The 18,975-nt window shown below is 42.9% G+C and overlaps 2 protein-coding genes across 2 annotated transcripts; one reads left to right on the top strand and one right to left on the bottom strand.

The window, feature by feature from the left end:
• Positions 1–1,543: 1,543 nt before the first annotated feature.
• On the bottom strand, positions 1,544–12,250 carry LOC310873552 (zinc-binding protein A33-like). Its single transcript, XM_083786007.1, has 6 exons — positions 11,056–12,250; positions 9,981–10,076; positions 7,954–8,187; positions 7,714–7,736; positions 7,336–7,451; positions 1,544–3,080 (listed from the first exon to the last, which is right to left on the bottom strand). Exons 1-6 carry the CDS (start codon positions 11,587–11,589, stop codon positions 2,518–2,520), a joined length of 1,566 nt encoding a protein of 521 aa, XP_083642133.1. The 5' UTR covers positions 11,590–12,250; the 3' UTR covers positions 1,544–2,517.
• Positions 12,251–14,799: 2,549 nt separating this feature from the next.
• LOC310873758 (endonuclease domain-containing 1 protein-like) lies at positions 14,800–18,121 on the top strand (the record flags this gene model as incomplete). Its single annotated transcript, XM_083786309.1, has 2 exons — positions 14,800–15,138; positions 17,489–18,121. Exons 1-2 carry the CDS (start codon positions 14,836–14,838, stop codon positions 18,119–18,121), a joined length of 936 nt encoding a protein of 311 aa, XP_083642435.1. The 5' UTR covers positions 14,800–14,835.
• Between the last annotated feature and the right edge of the window lie 854 nt (positions 18,122–18,975).

Here is an 18,975-nt window from a genome sequence, read left to right as displayed (position 1 = left end):
ATCGACTCACTGGCCTTGGAATGTCTCGGGATCCCCCAGGAGGAAGTTACTAATGTTGCTCTGGAGTGGAATGTCTGGAGCTCTCTGGTGGAGCTGTTTCCCCCGCAACCCGACTACGGATAAGTGGTTGAAGATGGATGAATGGATGTTAAATTGAACGCTAATTTAAATTGTAGACCTACCTATCATTTTATATTGGACTATTTACTTTTCGGGTAAGAGTACATGACCTTTGAGCAAGTAGTACTTGCCCAACAGGCAAGTGCCTCTGAGACCTTGGTGTCAACCCAATACATTACAGCACACAGATGCTGGTGATTGGAGGGTGACTACTGGTATTGTGCAATGTTGCTTCAACAATGTGCTGTTACTTTGTCCAGGACTAGGATTACAGAAAAATGTATTCTTATAAAATAGATCATTGCTCAGAAAACATGCCAGTGATATGAAACATTTCAAACAGACCAAAGGGCCAAAAAGCTCATCCAAAGCTGCTAAAACAGAGAACCCCCGAGTGTGGTTAGTGGCATAATCCAACATAATATATTTTAAACAAAATTTCCAGAAACCTTTGAATGGGGTAATGAGGTTCTGGACTGAGCTGATGGGCGTTAACAATAGCTTTGCATGGAATGCTGTAGAATAGATCAGTGGTTGTGCCCGTTGATTTTAAGATTTGCTGCCCTCTAGTGGAATAAAACGACTACAGACCACAACACTCATCTACCATTCTACCTAGTCGGGCTTAAACTCGACCTGCATGATCCTGCATCAATTACATCATGGCAAATGGCTAGATAAGAGTGTAATCAAATATATTTAACAACCAGATAGAGGTAAGCCTTTTGAAAGTATGTGTCCATCCATTGTAAGGGCATATGAATTGTACATTTATGATAATCATAAGAAATACCAATACAAATGTAATAGTTCCATATGTTAGATATCATTAGAATATCACTATACATTTAAAAAAATAGTTTGTTATAGGGTTAGATACTGTATTATAAGCAAGGCATTTCTCAAAAGAATAAAGTTATGATAATTAGATCTTACCCAAATCTTCTAGTAGTATTCCCACCCAATATAAAACACATTACAAACTTATTTGTCCAGTCTTATTTCCATGTGATCGACTTACGGTAAGCACACATCTTTCAAGCATAGTCATTAGGTCACAGGGTTTAGCAGGTTCTCATGTTATCACATGGCATGTATCTATGGCAGTGGGTTCATGCTATTGTGTGAATAATAAAAACACTGGTGTCATGCCCAATGGAGCTGAGGAGCTGCTCCTCATGCCCAATGGAGCCGAGGAGCTGCTCCTCATGCCCAATGGAGCCGAGGAGCTGCTCCTCATGCCCAATGGAGCCGAGGAGCTGCTCCTCATGCCCAATGGAGCCGAGGAGCTGCTCCTCATGCCCAATGGAGCTGAGGAGCTGCTCCTCATGCCCAATGGAGCCGAGGAGCTGCTCCTCATGCCCAATGGAGCTGAGGAGCTGCTCCTCATGCCCAATGGAGCCGAGGAGCTGCTCCTCATGCCCAATGGAGCCGAGGAGCTGGTGACAAAGGTGCTCCGTAAGGAATGTGACATTTCTTAAATAGCTGATGAGGAATTGTAGCTGCAATCTGGAACTTATAAAAGAATACGATTGTGTATGGATGGTAGAGCATGTCAATACAATTTATTACACGGCTTGGTTGAATGCTTGATTGATTGGTCAATAGCTGAATTTAGCGGTGTGTTATTTCTTGATAACAGACTGCTCCGCTTTATAACAGACTGGCTGCCTAATCGAAGGCTCAGAGCACCTGCATGACAGCCATGTAAACAAACACACCATGTCATCCATGCAGGACAGGAACCCCTTTTGGGGTTCTTGTTATCTACAATAAATAGCAAAAATCTGCCTCAGTCCTAAATGGTTTAACATTCATTGCTCATTGCTCTCAAGAATGTTTTTGAAAACATTTGAAGCAAGAAATAAACCCGAAAATTGATTCCATTTGATCAACACGCTCTTACTTGTTTCCGAGGCAACTCGTTGCGCTCTGTGGCACCAACTTGGAATACGTTCATTACCGTAAGCAAGGAAAGATTTCGTTTTGTTGTGACTTTTGTCAATTTATTAATTTGTATTAAGTAGCCGTGTAATAAGCGGGATAATGTATGGCTAGGTGGTCATTGTTTATAGATAAATCACCCTGTCGGTGATTTATCTATCAACAATGACCACTTAGCCATACATTATCCCTTACATAACTAGCAGTGGTTTGAGGACAGTCTTCCTACTATTCCATTGGAAAATGTAGCCTGGTGACTGGTAGTAGTACAGCCTGAAGGTCATAAGCACAATGTATACCCTGGACAAGCAGGAATTCCCTCTTGACAGAAGTTTTGTCTCCCACAGGGAATTCCTGGGTTCAAATCCTGGCTAGAACATGAAACTTACAGATTGCAGCTTTAAGTTATAAATGTGAGCGTCTCATAGCAGCAGCGTTAATGTGGCAAACATCTCACAGCAGAGGTGGTACAATGACGAGGGGCCCACGGTTGCGTCCGTTTATAATAGGCCAGGGGTTGAAGTACGGGTAAACGGGTTCTTTGAACTTTGCGTCGCAGAAGGTGAACAGGTGATTCATATCCCCGGCATCATAAAACGCTACCTCGCCACTATCGTAGTCCAGGTAGATGCCCACCCTCTTGGGGGGTCTTTGGGGAAGCAACAAACTCTCCTCTGTGTCAGTGCATGCTTCATATTCGCTGGTGCCATCGCTGTTGTCCCGTAGCACTAGTGTCCAGAAACCGTCCTCTGGACAGAGGCTTATTTCCTCTTTCCTGTTGACTGAGGAAGTGGCCACACCCAGACCCCAGGCGGTCTTAGAGCCCACATCCACCTCCCAGTAGTGCCTGCCGGAGGAGAAGGCCTCCAAGCCGAGGACAATGTTGTAGCGGGTGAAGCGCTCGGGGTTGTTGGGCAGGTTGGGCTGGATGTCCCCTACTCGAACGCTGGTGCGACATGGCGAAACCCACAGGCGGGGATAGGCTGTGTCCGGGTCAAGGGTCACCTCTGAGATAGCTAGAAAGGAATGATGCAATTGGGGTGTTTTATATACTGTGTGACACACACACACACACACACACACACACACACAGGTGCACCAGGGGCTAATGCAAAAAGAAAAATCGGAAAATTATTTTCAAAAACATCAGACCCGTCTGAAGTGAGTGGTGCTGTACTGTACTTGTGCTGTACTGTACTGTACCGTATTGTACTGTACTGTACAAGCCCTCCAAAAGGTTTTTGACACAGTGAACCACTCCATACTGGTTAACAAGCTAAAAGCAATTGGTTTTGATAGCACATCAATATGGCTTCCCAATCACAATGATTGTTTTTTCCTGATGACGACCACACCTGACACCCCCTATGGAGTCCTCCCCTATAAAGTGTTTGTTTGTCCTCTGGCTGGTTTATTCCCCGAAGAAGACCTCGTAGGTCGAAACGTTGGCTTCTTGTCAATAAATATACAGCCTCGTGGCTACGAGTGTGCAGCCTTTTTCTTATTTTTAACTTTTGTGAGAGACAAATAAATCTCTAATTGACAAAAATAGCAATGTTCCGCAGTGCTGTCTAATTTAAGCACTTTTGTCAATTACGGCTGTCTTCGTCAACAAAATAATTCCATTCCATATACCTGTTGCTGGTGTAATCAACTTTTGATTTAGAACTCCAGTGACTTCCATTATTCCTGTAATTTCATCTTTTGGACGCTGCCATGATCCATGGAGAAACTTCCATAACTTCAGTGGTAAATTAAATCTGTGCTACTTTTAAGTCAGAATAGCAGGGGGAAATCAGGCTTATAGCTGCGCACTGGTGTTGCGTGCAGCAAATAGCAGATATACAAGCTCACAGCACGTAGCAGACACTACGAACTTGCAGATCTGCTATTTACTGTCTGCCTACATGATTATCGCTCGACTGCCTTTGTTTAACTCCTGTGTGGTAGTAGCTGGTCCAATCGATTGATATGGAGGCGTTGGTAGTGAAACTTAAAGGAGGGTCGGACGTGACTGGCTTTGACAGCACAGTCCAGAAAAGATTAGATGAAACAGAAACACCGCCCCGAAGTGTTTGCATTGGCACGCCTGTATGGGTAACTTTTGTGAGATCAACACCCTTTCCCCTAACGGCCTTAACATTGATTTTGATTTAAGAGTTTTCCTGTAACAGCTGGTAGAGCTTAAAGTTTGCAAACCTTCTTTTCAAACCCATTCCCCTCTACCTGTGTCCTCCAGTGTTACTGCCAATTTAATTCTTGTTGACTCTGTACAAAATATGGGTTCTATTTATATTGAAATGTATCTTCCTGCCACTTGAATTGTAATTAGTATGGTCTATAATATAACAGACCCTCCTCGGGTGCCCTATTAATTCGGCCTCCTCTCTTTCAGGAGTTTGACCAAAGAACTGCCCTGTTCCGCTTAATGTATTTACATTTCATAGTGTTTTGAGTGTTTTCTCTGTAAAACCTTTGTATTATGTCTCCCCAGCTTTTCTAGATGATTGCTAAAATGTATTAAATCTCTTATTATAAAAATGCTATTGCAAATATTTAACCAATGACTTAAAATGTATTTATTATTGCACATTATAGCTAAACACTGTAAACAGTAAATACATCTTGTGCATTGAATTCTGGTTATATTTGGCATTATGCAAGGTTACCTGCCTCAATATGGCTTCCCAATCACAATGATTGTTTTTTCCTGATAACGACTACGCCACCCTATGGAGTCCACCTGTTGTTGCTCCCTTATAAAGTGTTTGTTTGTTCTCTGGCTGGTTTATTCCCTGAAGGAGACCTCGTAGGTCGAAATGTTGGATTCTTGTCAATAAATATACAGCCTCGTGGCTACGAGTGTGCAGCCTTTTTCTTATTTTTAACTTTTGTGAGAGACAAATAAATCTCTAATTGACAAAAATAGCAATGTTCCGCAGCGCTGTCTAATTTAAGCACTTTTGTCAATTACGGCTGCCTTCCCTGTCAACAAAATAATTCCATTCCATATACCTGTTGCTGGTGTAATCAACTTTCGATTTAGAACTCCAGTGACTTCCATTATTCCTGTAATTTCATCTTTTGGACGCTGCCATGATCCATGGAGATTGGAGAAACTTCCATAACTTCAGTGGTAAACTAAATCTGTGCTACTTTTAAGTCAGAATAGCAGGGGGAAATCAGGCTTATAGTTGCGCACTGGTGTTGCGTGCCGCAAATAGCAGATATACAAGCTCACAGCACGTAGCATTCGTGACACTGAGCTTGCAGATGTAAATATTATTTGAGTGTGAATGGAAGCTTGGTAGTTTGGACGTTTGGAGAGATCTCTTGACTAGTAGCAAGTATATGCTGCGTTTTGATGACTTCATCATGATCTCGACCGCTTTGAGGCAGGACTCCAGAGAAGAAGGGAAGATATAACCTCATTGTCAGCTCTGTAGCAGTGGCCGGAAAACTGTGTTCTTGCCGTTTATTAGATTAGTCGATGTGTGGCTCTTCCAAGACAGATTTTGCGCTCTCATTAGAAGGCGGTGTAAGTGCCATCCAACCGTTTCTCTAGTTTCTTAGAGTAGAATCGGCTCAACAGTCGTCTTCATTTTATTTTTACTTTCTTTTTTATGTCATTGCATGCTGAAAAGGCCATACCCTTCCTAGTTTGAAAGTCCTTTTGGGAAGAAGATACATATGAACCCAAATACTTGTAGTCATCAACCTGTTTCAGAGGAGTGTTAAGTGTTTTTATAATGTGGTTATTGTTGGATTTGCATATATTTATGTATTCAGTTTTCGTCTCGTTGAGATAAAGACCAACACAGTTTGAGGCCTGCTCAAGAGACTGAAGGGCGTATTCCAATGATTGACTGATAAGCACGAGTCAGTGTCGGTATTTAGCAGGATGACGAGCTTCTCCTAGGGTTTAGTTGGTAGCCCTTTCCATTGATAGTATCAACTGACATACGGAGAACATAATCAACAACAATAATAAATAGAAACGGGGCACAATAGAAAGTGTGTCACCTTGGAGAATGCCAGCAAGGATGGGGAATGATGGTGTTTCTCCGTCAGGAGTAAGGATGATCGCTGAGGTATTTGTATATAGAACTTTTGTATAAGGGTATATTGTATAAGGGTATATTGTATATAGAACAAAGACTAGTGCGAGATCGATGTTGCATAGCTGTAACCCTACGTAAGCATAGGATTACGTAGGGTTAGGCGTTTTGATTGTTTCGGAATAGAGGCTCAACGAAGGGGATAAGACGACTTAATGTCATTCACACTGTGGCCATGGCTACATACACCCCCCCACCCCCCTTATTACTTTTTTTTGCAGATCCGCACTGATCTCATAAATGGCCCATGGCCATATGAAGTCCTCAAGACGGAAATCCGTCCCCAGGACAGAGAACTTTAAGCCCTGCTCACACACACACACACACACACACACACACACACACACACACACACACACACACACACACACACACACACACACACACACACACACACACACACACACACACACACACACACACACACACACACACACACACACACACACACACAATATATGCTCATCTGGCCACATTGCAATAAGGGGTTCTATCTCTTCATTAGAGCCTTCACACCTGCCCGAACGAAGCGCACTTTCCAAATTCCGAGTAGTAAAACATCCTGGTGTGAAATTGTGAATGCACCCTTATTCAGATTTGGATCATACCTGGCATATTATTTTGAGGTGATAGGGTGGCCTCTCTCTCTCTTTTTTTTCCTCCAAATTAAATGGGATAAAGGTCCCAGTGCAAGGTCAATTTGGTTCATTTATAGGCTATAGAACATTTAATACACTGTAAGTGCATTTTAGAAGACAAATAAAGGAATTTTAATCATCATAATAAAAGAATAGAATGAACAAATAGACATTTAAAAAGTGGCATAAATTAATATACGGTAGGTCAAAGTGCTTTTTTTTCACTCAGCAATAAACCTACCGGTACACAAACACTAACAAATCAGTAGTGCAAGAGTATTCCTCTTACTTCTGTTAAGCTACCAACATGTGGAATAATTCCAGACCTGAGGTTTCCTAAACCTCATCTTCTGAACAGAGCTTATAGTATGGCAAGACATCCCCTGAATGTATTGCATAATAAATTACAAAGATACTGCCAAAATGTTTGTGCCCACCTGAATACTTTTTTTGTGTGGGACTGTGTGTGCATATGGGCATAAACGTGTGTGTGTGTGTGTGTGTGTGTACTGTACCTGGCTGAAGAACGGAGATCATCTTTTTCCATGTCCTATACTGTAAAGGTCCCATGTACTCTCCAGACTGCAGCTCCATACTCACCTCTGTAGGGCGCTCAAACCAACTCTCAGCACTAGGAGGGGGGAGGGACGGATGGATGGAGAGAGAGGGAGAGAGAGACTGTTCTTTAATTTGTTTTTGACCTATCCGGTACTGAACAGCTCCTGTTGTTTAGAATGGTGTTGACAGAAGCCTACAATAACGGTAAACTAAGCTACTTTGTATTTAGAGATCATTGAGTAACTCGATAAGCACTCATTGCAGTCATGCGGGCCCTCGAATCCCAGCTGGTTGTTGACCAGATCAGATAAGGCTGATTTATTTCCGCTGCTTACCCTCCAATGAAGTCCTTGATTCCCTGGAAAAGAGCAGAATAGAACATCACTACAATATTGATATGGTAGTCACTGCTCAACCCTCCCATGGCTGTTGCTTTCTAGTGTTGTTTTGTTTTAACATTTTCACATTTTTCTTTTTTGTGCTTTTAAATTTACTTGCCATTTAAATACCGTCTCCTACACCCCATTATGTCTTTCTCCCATGCATGTCTCAATCCTCTCTCTCCATTCTTTCACCTTCAGCTGTTCCGGGTTGTCCTCTTCTGCCAGTTTGATGCGGAGCTGGGCAGTCGTTTTCTCCAGTTGACCGATTTGCTCCGTGGCCTGGGTGAGGGCCACCTCCAATTGGTCAAGTCTCTCCTCTTTCTCCTTCTGCAGTTTCTTCTTCACCCTCTCCTCCTCCTGACTAAGAAACTCCCTCAGGCGGTCAAACTGCACGCTCACCTGCTCCTCCAGGTCTCCTACATGTTCCTGGCAGGGAGGACACATATACTGTATTTAAAATACAGTACACAATATACACTTCGCCCAGGGTTTCCTTTTGACCTTATCTATTAAACTGATCTCCATGCTCACAGGCACAGCACATCACAATGCTATAACCACCCCCTTACGGAGCTATGTGTCTGGGTGGCTGGGTGGGTCTGAGCACGAAACAGCATGGTTGTTTTTCACCACCTGTGCGCAACCTAACACACACACACACACACACACACACGCACATATTAACTGTATATATGGTGATTTCGGGTGTGACAGTACAGTGACAGTACAGTACAGTAGAGGGTATAGTAGAGGGACCCCCATACGGTAACTCTGTCATTTCTCAACCGTTTCGGACGCGGGACGGCTCGCCGGAATCAGGCCGGCACTCTGGGTGCATTCTGTGGGTCTGGAGCTCCCCCCCCCGCCAGGGACCCCCACATGGAGTTACAACACTCACTTCATTGATTGATTGATTTTTGGCAAATATATAACCGTAGAACAAAATGGGAGGGGGTCTAGGTCAACTAACAGGGTTGACCTTGAACTTTTTAACAAACATGCAGAATGTCATACTGCATCCCCCCCCCACACACACACAGACATGCTTTTCAACATTCTAGTGGGCAGAGTTGCCCAACATCCTCAACCTAGTTCACTCTCACATCCTGCCAATGACAAACAGAGAACTGAAAGACAGAGAGTTTGCACATAACAGTAAATTTACAGAGAGCTGCATACATAGGAAGGAAGGCAGACCTTTGTTTTTTGTAAGCAAAGCTCAGTGTCTGTAGCAGCAAGACCACACGGTCTTGAATAATTTGTAATTTTCTTGAAACACACAGACACACACACACACGTGCGCACAGTGGCACAAACACACTTGTCTTGTTGACTGACTACATCAATTCCCTAACCAAAATTCTAACCTTGAAACGTCATCGTTGAATGACTAAACTAAATGCTAAATTAAACCTACGGTCTACTCTCAGTACTCTGTAATTAAGTCTGTAATAACTTCTTGAAAGGTGAGGAGCAGCAAGTCTTTATTTTGTAGCTGAACTATTTCATAATTCCTCAACATTCCAGCTTTGTGGACAAAGCCCTCGCAAAGCTAGAACATGTATATATACACATTGTGGAAAAAGCAAACAGGCCTAAATTCTGTCACCAACTGGCAACTGCTCTTATCTCCTGTCCTGCTCATATCTCGGTTAGGGTGTGTAACCCCTTTAAGTACGTAGGCAGGCACATACATAGCTTACAAAACAGACCATATAGGGAGCAGGTATTTCCACTCTGTTCCCAATCCGACGTAATTTACTGCTAGGGGGTGGGTGCAGTACAAGCATACAAGTACGGTAGTACCGTAAGTAACATATGAAAGTATGCATGCAGACGTAAAAAGTGTATATGCGCTCCTCACCCCAAACGCACAAGAAAGTACTATCTCAGTCGTTTGCTTATTCTATATAAAAATGAGTGCATGGTAGAGAATAGGATGTGCATGACACTGCAATGACTGTCCTATGAACTGTTGTAACACAGTCAATGAGTCATCCACCAGTCTTTTAGAGCGTGGGAGAAATAGAATACAACTGAATGATATGTTGGGGCCAGTAATTCTGGTTTGACGCAGCAGACACCAGACACACTACAGACAGAGTACACACTACACAGTATGTGTAGTGTTTGTTTGGTTTGGATTATGAAATGGTCTTTTAATGCATGCTCTTTCATAATACAAAATAAGAACGCACACGCACACGCACACACAATACCTTAATAAAGAGGATCTTTTCATTGGTCTGGCTCTGAAATAGCGAAACTTCGTCTGTCTGTTCCTGGACACATTCAAGAGCAACAGCCAACTTATCCTGTGACAGAAGAAATAGGTCAATTGCAAAGCAGTGCAAACACACATGACACAGGTCTAGTGACAGTCTACAGGAAATATTAGTGGCACTGATTTGATTGTTGCTTGCATTCTTTAGTAAGACCACCTTGAATGAGAGACACATGATTCATTAGCAAACTTCACCAACTGAACCATCCAACTCCAAGTGATCCAACCCATTCCAATACAACAGATAAAAAATATATATATATATTATATAATAAAGAAAGGAAAACGCATGTGGTTGTGGTTTGAGTCACCAAACATTGATGATGCACAACTGAATGGTTAAATGTTTGGGGAAGGGGGTTAACACTGGTCTGCTGAATTCCCCAAGTGCTCAGGATGCTAAAGGGAAAGCCTCATTTTAAAATAACTGCCGCGTCACGATCCTCGCAGTGAAAGAGCCGTTTGTCCCAACTTTAGACTAGGGCTGATTCAGACCCCATAACTTCCAACCAAATCACTTTATTTGTTAATTATAGAGTGCTGGATTTAAACCCTAGTATGAATGTTGGGCCACCTGAGGCACATTCCATCCCCATAAAGCTCCATTATCGATATAAACACAGTTAACAGTTAACACACATATGATGAATTGAAAATTGAGGACCTTGATGTATTGATTGATTGATTCAAGTATGTATTAACAGTTTGAGAATTACAGTACATTTCAAGCACAACTCAATACAAAAACTGTTAACTGTGGACGACACCATAAAGCATTACTCTTGTTTACAATAAGGTCCACCCTTTTCAATTCATCTGAATTATAAACAAGTATTTTTCCTGGCTTTATCCTCTTAGCAGTTTTTGTATTGACCTGTACCTTCGTTTGAACTCTACAAACGGAATACAAATTTCAATCAACCTGACAAGAAAGATCACTTTTAGGAAGGGTATCCTAATACCAAATAGTCCAATAGGAATAGAGGAGAGAGCCTATATGGGTCCAATACCTTGTAATTCTCAAACGCCTCGTTTATGGGAATGACATTGTGCATTTTGTGGTCGCGGGACATCCCGCACACCAAGCAGATGGCGATCTGATCGTCCTCACAATACAACTTTAACTTCTCCTCGTGTTCCTCGCACATATCCGCTGTGTCCATGGCACGACTCGGCCAATATCCGATGGAAGAGGCGACGCTGCTCATACTGGAACCCGGTTCGCGGTCCTGGTCGGGTTCTTCTGGCGAACACTCCGGGTCTCCGCCGGGTGGTCTCGTCATTGCGGGGTCCATTGCCCCGGCTCTCCTCACACTGTCCACGACGTTACGCAGAAGCGAGTTGGGTCGCAGCTTCGGGGCGCATGCCTTCCTGCACTGCGGGCAAGTCGGCAGCTCGTCGGCCTTCACCTCCCAGCACTGGGCGATGCAGACACGGCAGAAGTGATGGCCGCACTCGAGGATCACCGGTTCGCGGAACAACTCCAAACACACGGGGCAAGTCAGCTCGGAGTGCAGTTCTTCAAGCGTACTAGCTTCCGCCATTCTGCGTCTTCCTCATTATGAACGTGAACGGAGTTCTGTTCTAAGTACCGCTGAGGGGAAAGTTTGTGCTGTCTAAAAAAAAGTCCCGGCCGGGTCTCTAGTCTCTACGCCCCGGTGCAGCAGCTGGGGACGGAGGGTGTGGTTTGACAGCACATCACAGCCAGCACAGCAGACTCTTCTTCACGGAAGAAGACGGAGTCATGCGTCAACATGCGCCAACAGGCTCGGCGCAAGCCCAGCCTAGCAGCGCACGCACGCACGCACTCGAGGGCTATCGCGCACTGCGCTCACCGAGCCCAGTCCTTCCTATTTCTGCCTGGTCCAGAGTCGACTCCCAGTCCCACTTTTGAAAAGTTAAACAGAAGACAACTAGCCTAACCTAAGCCTAACCATTACATGACACAAATATATATTTGAGTGTATATACAGTATATTATCATACATATATTTGTTCAGTGATTTCAGTTTTTTCTCCCTTTCTTTTTTTTTTGTTTAGTTTAAAACTATAATTTTCCTAATGTACTATAGTTCACTCTGAGGAGTGGGGAAGTAGGAATACATGCCCGGGAATAAACTCAGCTCTGAGCACTCCATCCCTGCAGACTGTTCAGGAGGGAAGCACAAAGAGAATGTGAAACTGTATCACTTTTGGAAAACAAAAGTAGGCTATACTTATTATTGCATGGTCATCCACAAGTGACCTGTGGATGACCATGCAATAAGTATACTTATACAGCCTTACTCATATGCGAAGAGAAAGCAACAAGTATACTTTTGTTTTCCAATCTGCTGTGACAGGTCACAGATTGTTTGACTCACTGTCCAACCAGTTTCTGTAGTGTAGACTATTGATAGGCACAGCAAACTGAGCAAAGGCTAAACTTATGTAACTATAGACAGCATTTTATGTAGACTTAGGTGGCAGTTTATGTATCATTTTATGTATAAACATAGCACTATATAGTATACTATATATGTAAATGATGTATTGCCATGCTTTTTGTTCTTGCTTAATGTAAATCGCTCTGGATTAAGAGGGTCTGCTAAATGCCTAAATTGTAAATTGTAACCACAACACAGACTGTCAGAAGAAGTGTCATTTTTCTGGTGACTGAAGGTGGGTGATGATGACTTTTGCCACACAGCGAGTCCCTGGTTCCATTTCCAGCCGCCTGGACCATTTGTTGCATGTCTCTCCCCTGCTCTCTCTTATTATAGGCTATATATATAGGGCCTGTATGTGTATGTGTATATATATATATAATTTTTCTATATATGTTATTTGTTAATTATTGTTCAGATCAAGACTTCAGTGTATCCCTGGCCCTAAGTTTATTTAATGTACATCAGTGCCCACTGCCCACTGTGAAAAACATGTATAAACATTTTAAATGTATGAGAATACAAATGGACTTACAGTCTTACACAATAGTAATTCAGACAGCATAAAACTAATAGTTTGGTAGTATTGGCCGTGTGGCATTAGTTAAGCGAGAGATTTCTCAGAGATCTCTGCCAACGGATACATCTGGGGAAATTGAATGAATAGGCTTATGGATGCTGGAGAAAACCAGTGCTTAGTTACAAACATACCACTCGTGATACCATCCCATAAGAAGGAATGTATGCTCTAAAGGCTTTATATTGGTTCTGCGATCCTGCTTAATGTTTACATTTCATCATTAATGCTCACTTTTGGGCTTGTGGGCATTAAACTCCTTAATGCCATCCTTATTTGCACCCCCGCCAGATCCAATCATGTCCCATAACTATAAATATAATAACTAAAACAAAAATACATTGCATGGATGCACCCTGGCCCTGGTCGTATCCTCAGTGATGTATCCCAAGGTCATCGGGGTTTCGGGTCTTCCAACATCATACCCCTCACTCAGGTGACCCAGCCGGGGTGATCAAGTCTTGATTTACGTCCCAGTAGCTACCCTCGATTTAAGAATGGACTAAAGACCTACTTCTTTAACAAGTTCAGCCAAGCTTGGTCCAATGATATTGATTGTTGCTTATGCAGTTTTTGCCATGCTTTTAACCCTGTAGCACTCTGAGATTTGTGAGAATATAATGTGCTTTATAAATAAAATGCATTATTATTATTATTGTTATTATTATTATTATTAACTCCTAATTGTCAAGGATTTTGAAAGGAGATGGAGGGCTCCATCTTGCACCACCCTTATCCCTAAACTTATTTGCCATTTTTTACTATTTTGAAAATAATTTTTAAATAGTTCAACTAGCCGATCTACATCTACATGTTGTGAGCTTGTAGATCAGCTATTTTAACTATTTTAAAAGGTTTTTTTAAATTGATTGATTGATTGATTGAAATATTTATTAACAGTTTGTAGAATTTACAGTACATTTTAAGCACAAACTCAATACAAAGACTGTTAACTGTGAGTGGACGACCCAATTAAGCATTACACTTGTTTACAACAGGGTCCACATTGTTAAATTCATCAAAACATTTAGAGACATACAAATAGACACTTCTATGTAGCTAAAGAACAGAACAGGAATTCATCATTTAGGAAGCAAAAAGGGAAAAGAAACATATACAGTGAGGGGAAATGGGGTGGGGGGGGGGGGGGGATTCAGATTTTACAGAGGCCAGTTTCGAATTGCAGCCATCCGTAGGTGCCCTTTGAGAGCGGTTTTGAAGGAGTCAAGGGATTCACATGTCTTAATGACTGTTGGTAGGGCGTTCCACATTTTGGTGGCATAGGAGCGAAAATAATTTAGTCCCTTGTTTGTGCCGAATCTGGGTTGTACATGGTTTGTTGCACTCCCTCTGGTGTTGTGGGTGTGGACTTCATTTACATTAAGGAAGTAAATAGTAATAATAGTAATAGTAAAAAATGGGATAGGAAAATAGGAAAAAGGGATATATAGCCCCGAGTCTCAATCAAAATAGCTGACTAGAAAAATAATAACTTTTTCCCAGAAGACAGCCAGGCTGGGAAATGTTGTCATTTATGCAGCAGAGGAAGGGGTGGTGAGTGGTGGTGTCGTTAGTTGGAACCGCCTCCCACAAAGCTGTGATAAAAGAGTGTAGGAGATTTATGATCAAGGCTCACTACAGCTGATTACGGCCCAGCTTGGAAGGGAAGTTCTTTGAGGAAGAATTCATTTGAACTCTGACTAGACAGTGGCCAGTACAGTTCTGCTGAAAGGCATCTCTTTCTTTCTGAGATCACCTAGATACAGCAGTTTCTTTACTGCACTCAAATGGTCCCAAGGGAGATGCTGGAGTTCCCCAAAGGAGGTATTTTGCTTCTATTTACCTGCCTTGGTGGCTTGGTCCTGGGAGAGGTTGGAGAATTCTCAGCCTGCCCCCAATTCTTCTACAAGAGCACTCCACCAAAGGGCCTCAATACAAGGCGTTATCAGCCCATATGCCAGCGGTACAAGAACCAGTACCGCTTTGCCAGCCTATATGACCGGCTGCATCACACGTCGTTGTACTCTGCTTACCTACTCACCCATCCAGAAGGAAAAAGACCTACCAACAAGTGGATGTTTGAACCACAGGTAAGGAGAGAAAAGGGACAGTGATGCGTGTGCGTGAGCTTCTTAATCCTTGCGCTACAGCATATTATATTGAGTAGATTAGTAAAATATATACACCATTCATCAAATCTGTGTGTGTTAATTCTAAATTAGCACTTTGTATTTTTATTCTATAATCATTCTGAAATAATTAGTGTCTGGCAGGGGAAAAAGTGGACCAACAGCTCCTTGGAGGATTACAGCATCTTCCTAAAGATACATGTGCTAGTGTGCTACAATACCAGCATCAAAGTAGCTGTAGCAGAGTTTATGATGCACAAATGATTGTTTCTCACCAAACCCACTATTTGTGGAAGTATTATGCTTACAGAATTGTCAAACCTATAATGAACTTCTCACTTTAATGTTGTGCAACAGGATTTGTTTATGTAAAGGCATTGAAAATGTCTATATATATATATACAAAACATGTGAGATAGACAGCTATGAAACATGTCAAATGTACTAATTAAATACTGGACTGTAGATTGTCCATTTTGAGACAGGCCTTTCAATAAATACTGTAAACCATGGAGAATGTCGCACTTGTCTTTGATAAAATGAGATAAGAAAGGAAACTAATAGGCCTACTACATAACCTGTGCTTTCAGTTTCCTTTCCAAAATACACAACTGTATTACTCAAGCACCCAGTATAACCCGACGCAGGTCAAGACCTGTTCCGGCCCGACACTGCTTTAGGTTGTGACCAGGCTTTTCTCTTCGCAGTAAGGCTGGGATAGAGGCTAGTATAACCCAGTTACCCAGTAACCCTTGAGTAAAAAAAGAACCAACCACATCAAACACAAGGTGGCATGGTCATACTGGACCTCCAAAAAGCTTTTGACATCGTAAATCAAAATCACTCTATATTGATGGATAAGGTAAAGCATTGGTCTTGAAGTACATCAGTGAGCTGGATGCAATCCTATCTGGAGGGAGAACAGGTGGTGGAGGTGAACGGAATGCTCCCCTCCTAGTGAGCTGTGGCGTTCCACAAGGAAGCATACTAGGTACATTAATGTTCCTAATATAGTAAATGACATGACATCAGCCTGTGACTGCAATTTGTTCTTGTTCGCGGATGTCTCTGCTCTGCTCTGCTGGTCTCGGACAGGGACAAAAGCTCAGTAGGATCTACTATCTGCACCTGGCTCGCTGATAACAAAGAAACAAACTATCATTACATCTGGGTAAAACTGAATCCATTCTATTTGGGTCAAAATTAAACCTCATCAAGACCAACGGCTTCACAGTTAAAGTGGGTGACAATTTGATGATAATTCTTTTTCCCCTGTATTATTGCAAACTGTTATTTTCAATGATATATATGAGGAATGTTCACAGAAACACTGCACCTTCAAGTCACGTGACAAGGTTCTTCACAGCTGTTATCTGTTTGGATAAATTACATGCATTTTGATTGGTTGTTTACACTTCCTGAAATGTATTTAGTGACAATGTCAGCCCATTCTTGAATTAAGCCTGAGGAAGGTCTCTCTATATATATCACAAGAAAATATGAAATTATAACTACCTGGGTTCCATCCATAGACTGTAAAAAATATGGACAAAGCGTTCGCCGGGTCTAACATGGACGTAAAATGAAGCCTGTTATTCCTGCACTGTAAGTCGCCATCTTTCTAGATCCGTTTGGTACCAGCTGGCCATTGGCTGGCTCCGTTTTGGACCAGCTGGCCATTGGCTGCCCAGACAACGAGGCGGGACTTCCCCCCCTTCTTCTCCGTTGGTTTTTATTTTGACTCGAGTGGGAGGGGAATCCCGATCATAGACTGTAACGGTAGCCACGCCCCTCAGAACATACGCGATGTTTTTTTTTCTTTATGGTCATTTTTTTAATTAATGGGACCATAATTTTCCAAAAAGAATATTATGACATTAGAAATGAGACTTTAAACTAGTGACTGGAAGAAGAAAGTATTCATGACCATGTTTATTAAGGTAATACAGTCTAGGTGAAGTTGGGCCAAAATACATGGGCCTCTATGGAGCTATGGGGCTTTTTGGGTCCAGTCCAGCGCCACAACAGGCCATTATATGAACTACCGATTTCAAATGAGGCTTCACGAAATATCTGGCTGACTGCCCCCGGTTCCATCTTACAGTAGAGGCAAATCTTGCTAGTGATAAAATGGCAACAAATGTAATGAAAAAAGTAAACCAAAGGACAAGACTTTGCCCGGTCAGTGATTACAGCTTATATATTTTTTGCAAGGTATTCATTCAATCAATCACCCCCCCCCCCCCCCCCAAACAAAACTGTAGACCTAATGTCAGCCTTACCATCCCCATCTGTCTCTTACCATTTTAAGCTGGCGTATTCGCATGCTCGCCCAGAGATGCAGCACTTCCCTCGCCATGGCCCCGTCAGCCAGAATGTGATTGAGAGCCAGGCAGTTCTTCAGGACTACACCAATTCCACCTACACCAAGGGCCATCTCAACCCCAGCTTGCACCACCGGAACAAAGATGACCGCCGGGCCACCTTCACCCTGACCAACATCGTCCCTCAGCGCCTTGGCTCCAACTCTGGGCCCTGGGCCGTGCTGGAGTCCGACGTGAGCACCAGGCTGGTGGCCTTCTGCACAGGGCCTGCATACGTGATCACCGGAACACTGCCATACCTCTCCGGGGAACGTTGGATCAAAGACCGGGTGGCAGTGCCTGAATACTTATGGTCTGCCTACTGCTGCCCAACTTACAATGCCAGCCGTCCTGAATCTTTGCGTCTGTATTTCCCCTCGTATGCCGCAGTGGGGAGAAATGACCGTGACAGCGGAGAGGAGATTGTGCCCGTGGATCCAAACGCGAAGGCCTCTGTGCGCGGGTATGATGTGAGGCGGATGGCCTTGGAGACCCTGGAGGAGATTCTGCAGGAAAGGCAGGCGGTGGCCGTCAGTCTCTTTCATGGGCAGTGTCACCAACATGGTGGCTATTCTGGCTAAACATCACCAGATGTTAAAAACCAACATTAATGACCAGCACACATTTCTTCCTCGGTACTAATGTTTTTATTCTGCAATGAAAACGCACCCTGTGTTCCACTCTATTGACCATAATATATTCCCACACTGACCATTTTCTTCTTCTGTCATTTGACATATTAAAGAGCCATGTGAATACAGTTAAGAAAGAAACATTAATGAAACATTCTATATGTCTATACAATCAACTTACACCTAGTTCTAACACTACTGTACATAAGAGGAGATATGCCACAAGAGGGTGCTATCAAGTCCCTAAAGCCAGAACAGGGTATTACAGTACACACACACACACGCGCACACGCACACGCGCACACACACAGTCATGATTAGGATTTTATTTTCAAAATGATTTTATTTTTGAGTGGTGCAGCCACTCCAATGAACAGTGTCCCCCTATGTCCCTCTGTCTGTCTGTCTGTTTAAGGTACCAACAGGTGACAAAGTGGCACTGTTGAGCTTCACACTGTGCACATGATGGGAAGCTGAGTTTTTTGGGAAGCTGAGAGCAAGGACTATTTAAAGAGGACGGGAAGCGAAGACCGTATGGTGGACTCCATGTTGCTCCCTGGAAGGAAAGAAACATGCTCAGTTGAGACCAATGAAGCTGAACGCGGAAGTATTGGCTGCATATAGCCTACCTATTGCGCATGTTTCTTTCCTTCCAGGGAGGAACATGGTGTCCACCGTACGGTCTTCGCTTCCCGTCCTCTTTAAATAGTCCTTGGCTGAGAGTGGAAAGCTCAGAGCTGACAACCAATAGTCAGACAACCAATAATCAGACAGCCAATTCAGTATTTTAGCCATGATGTAAG

This window comes from Protomyctophum parallelum (assembly GCF_964188405.1).
Source record: "Protomyctophum parallelum genome assembly, chromosome: 16".
In the NCBI taxonomy this organism is placed as follows: domain Eukaryota; kingdom Metazoa; phylum Chordata; class Actinopteri; order Myctophiformes; family Myctophidae; genus Protomyctophum; species Protomyctophum parallelum.
This window is presented reverse-complemented; position numbering and strand designations above follow the sequence as displayed.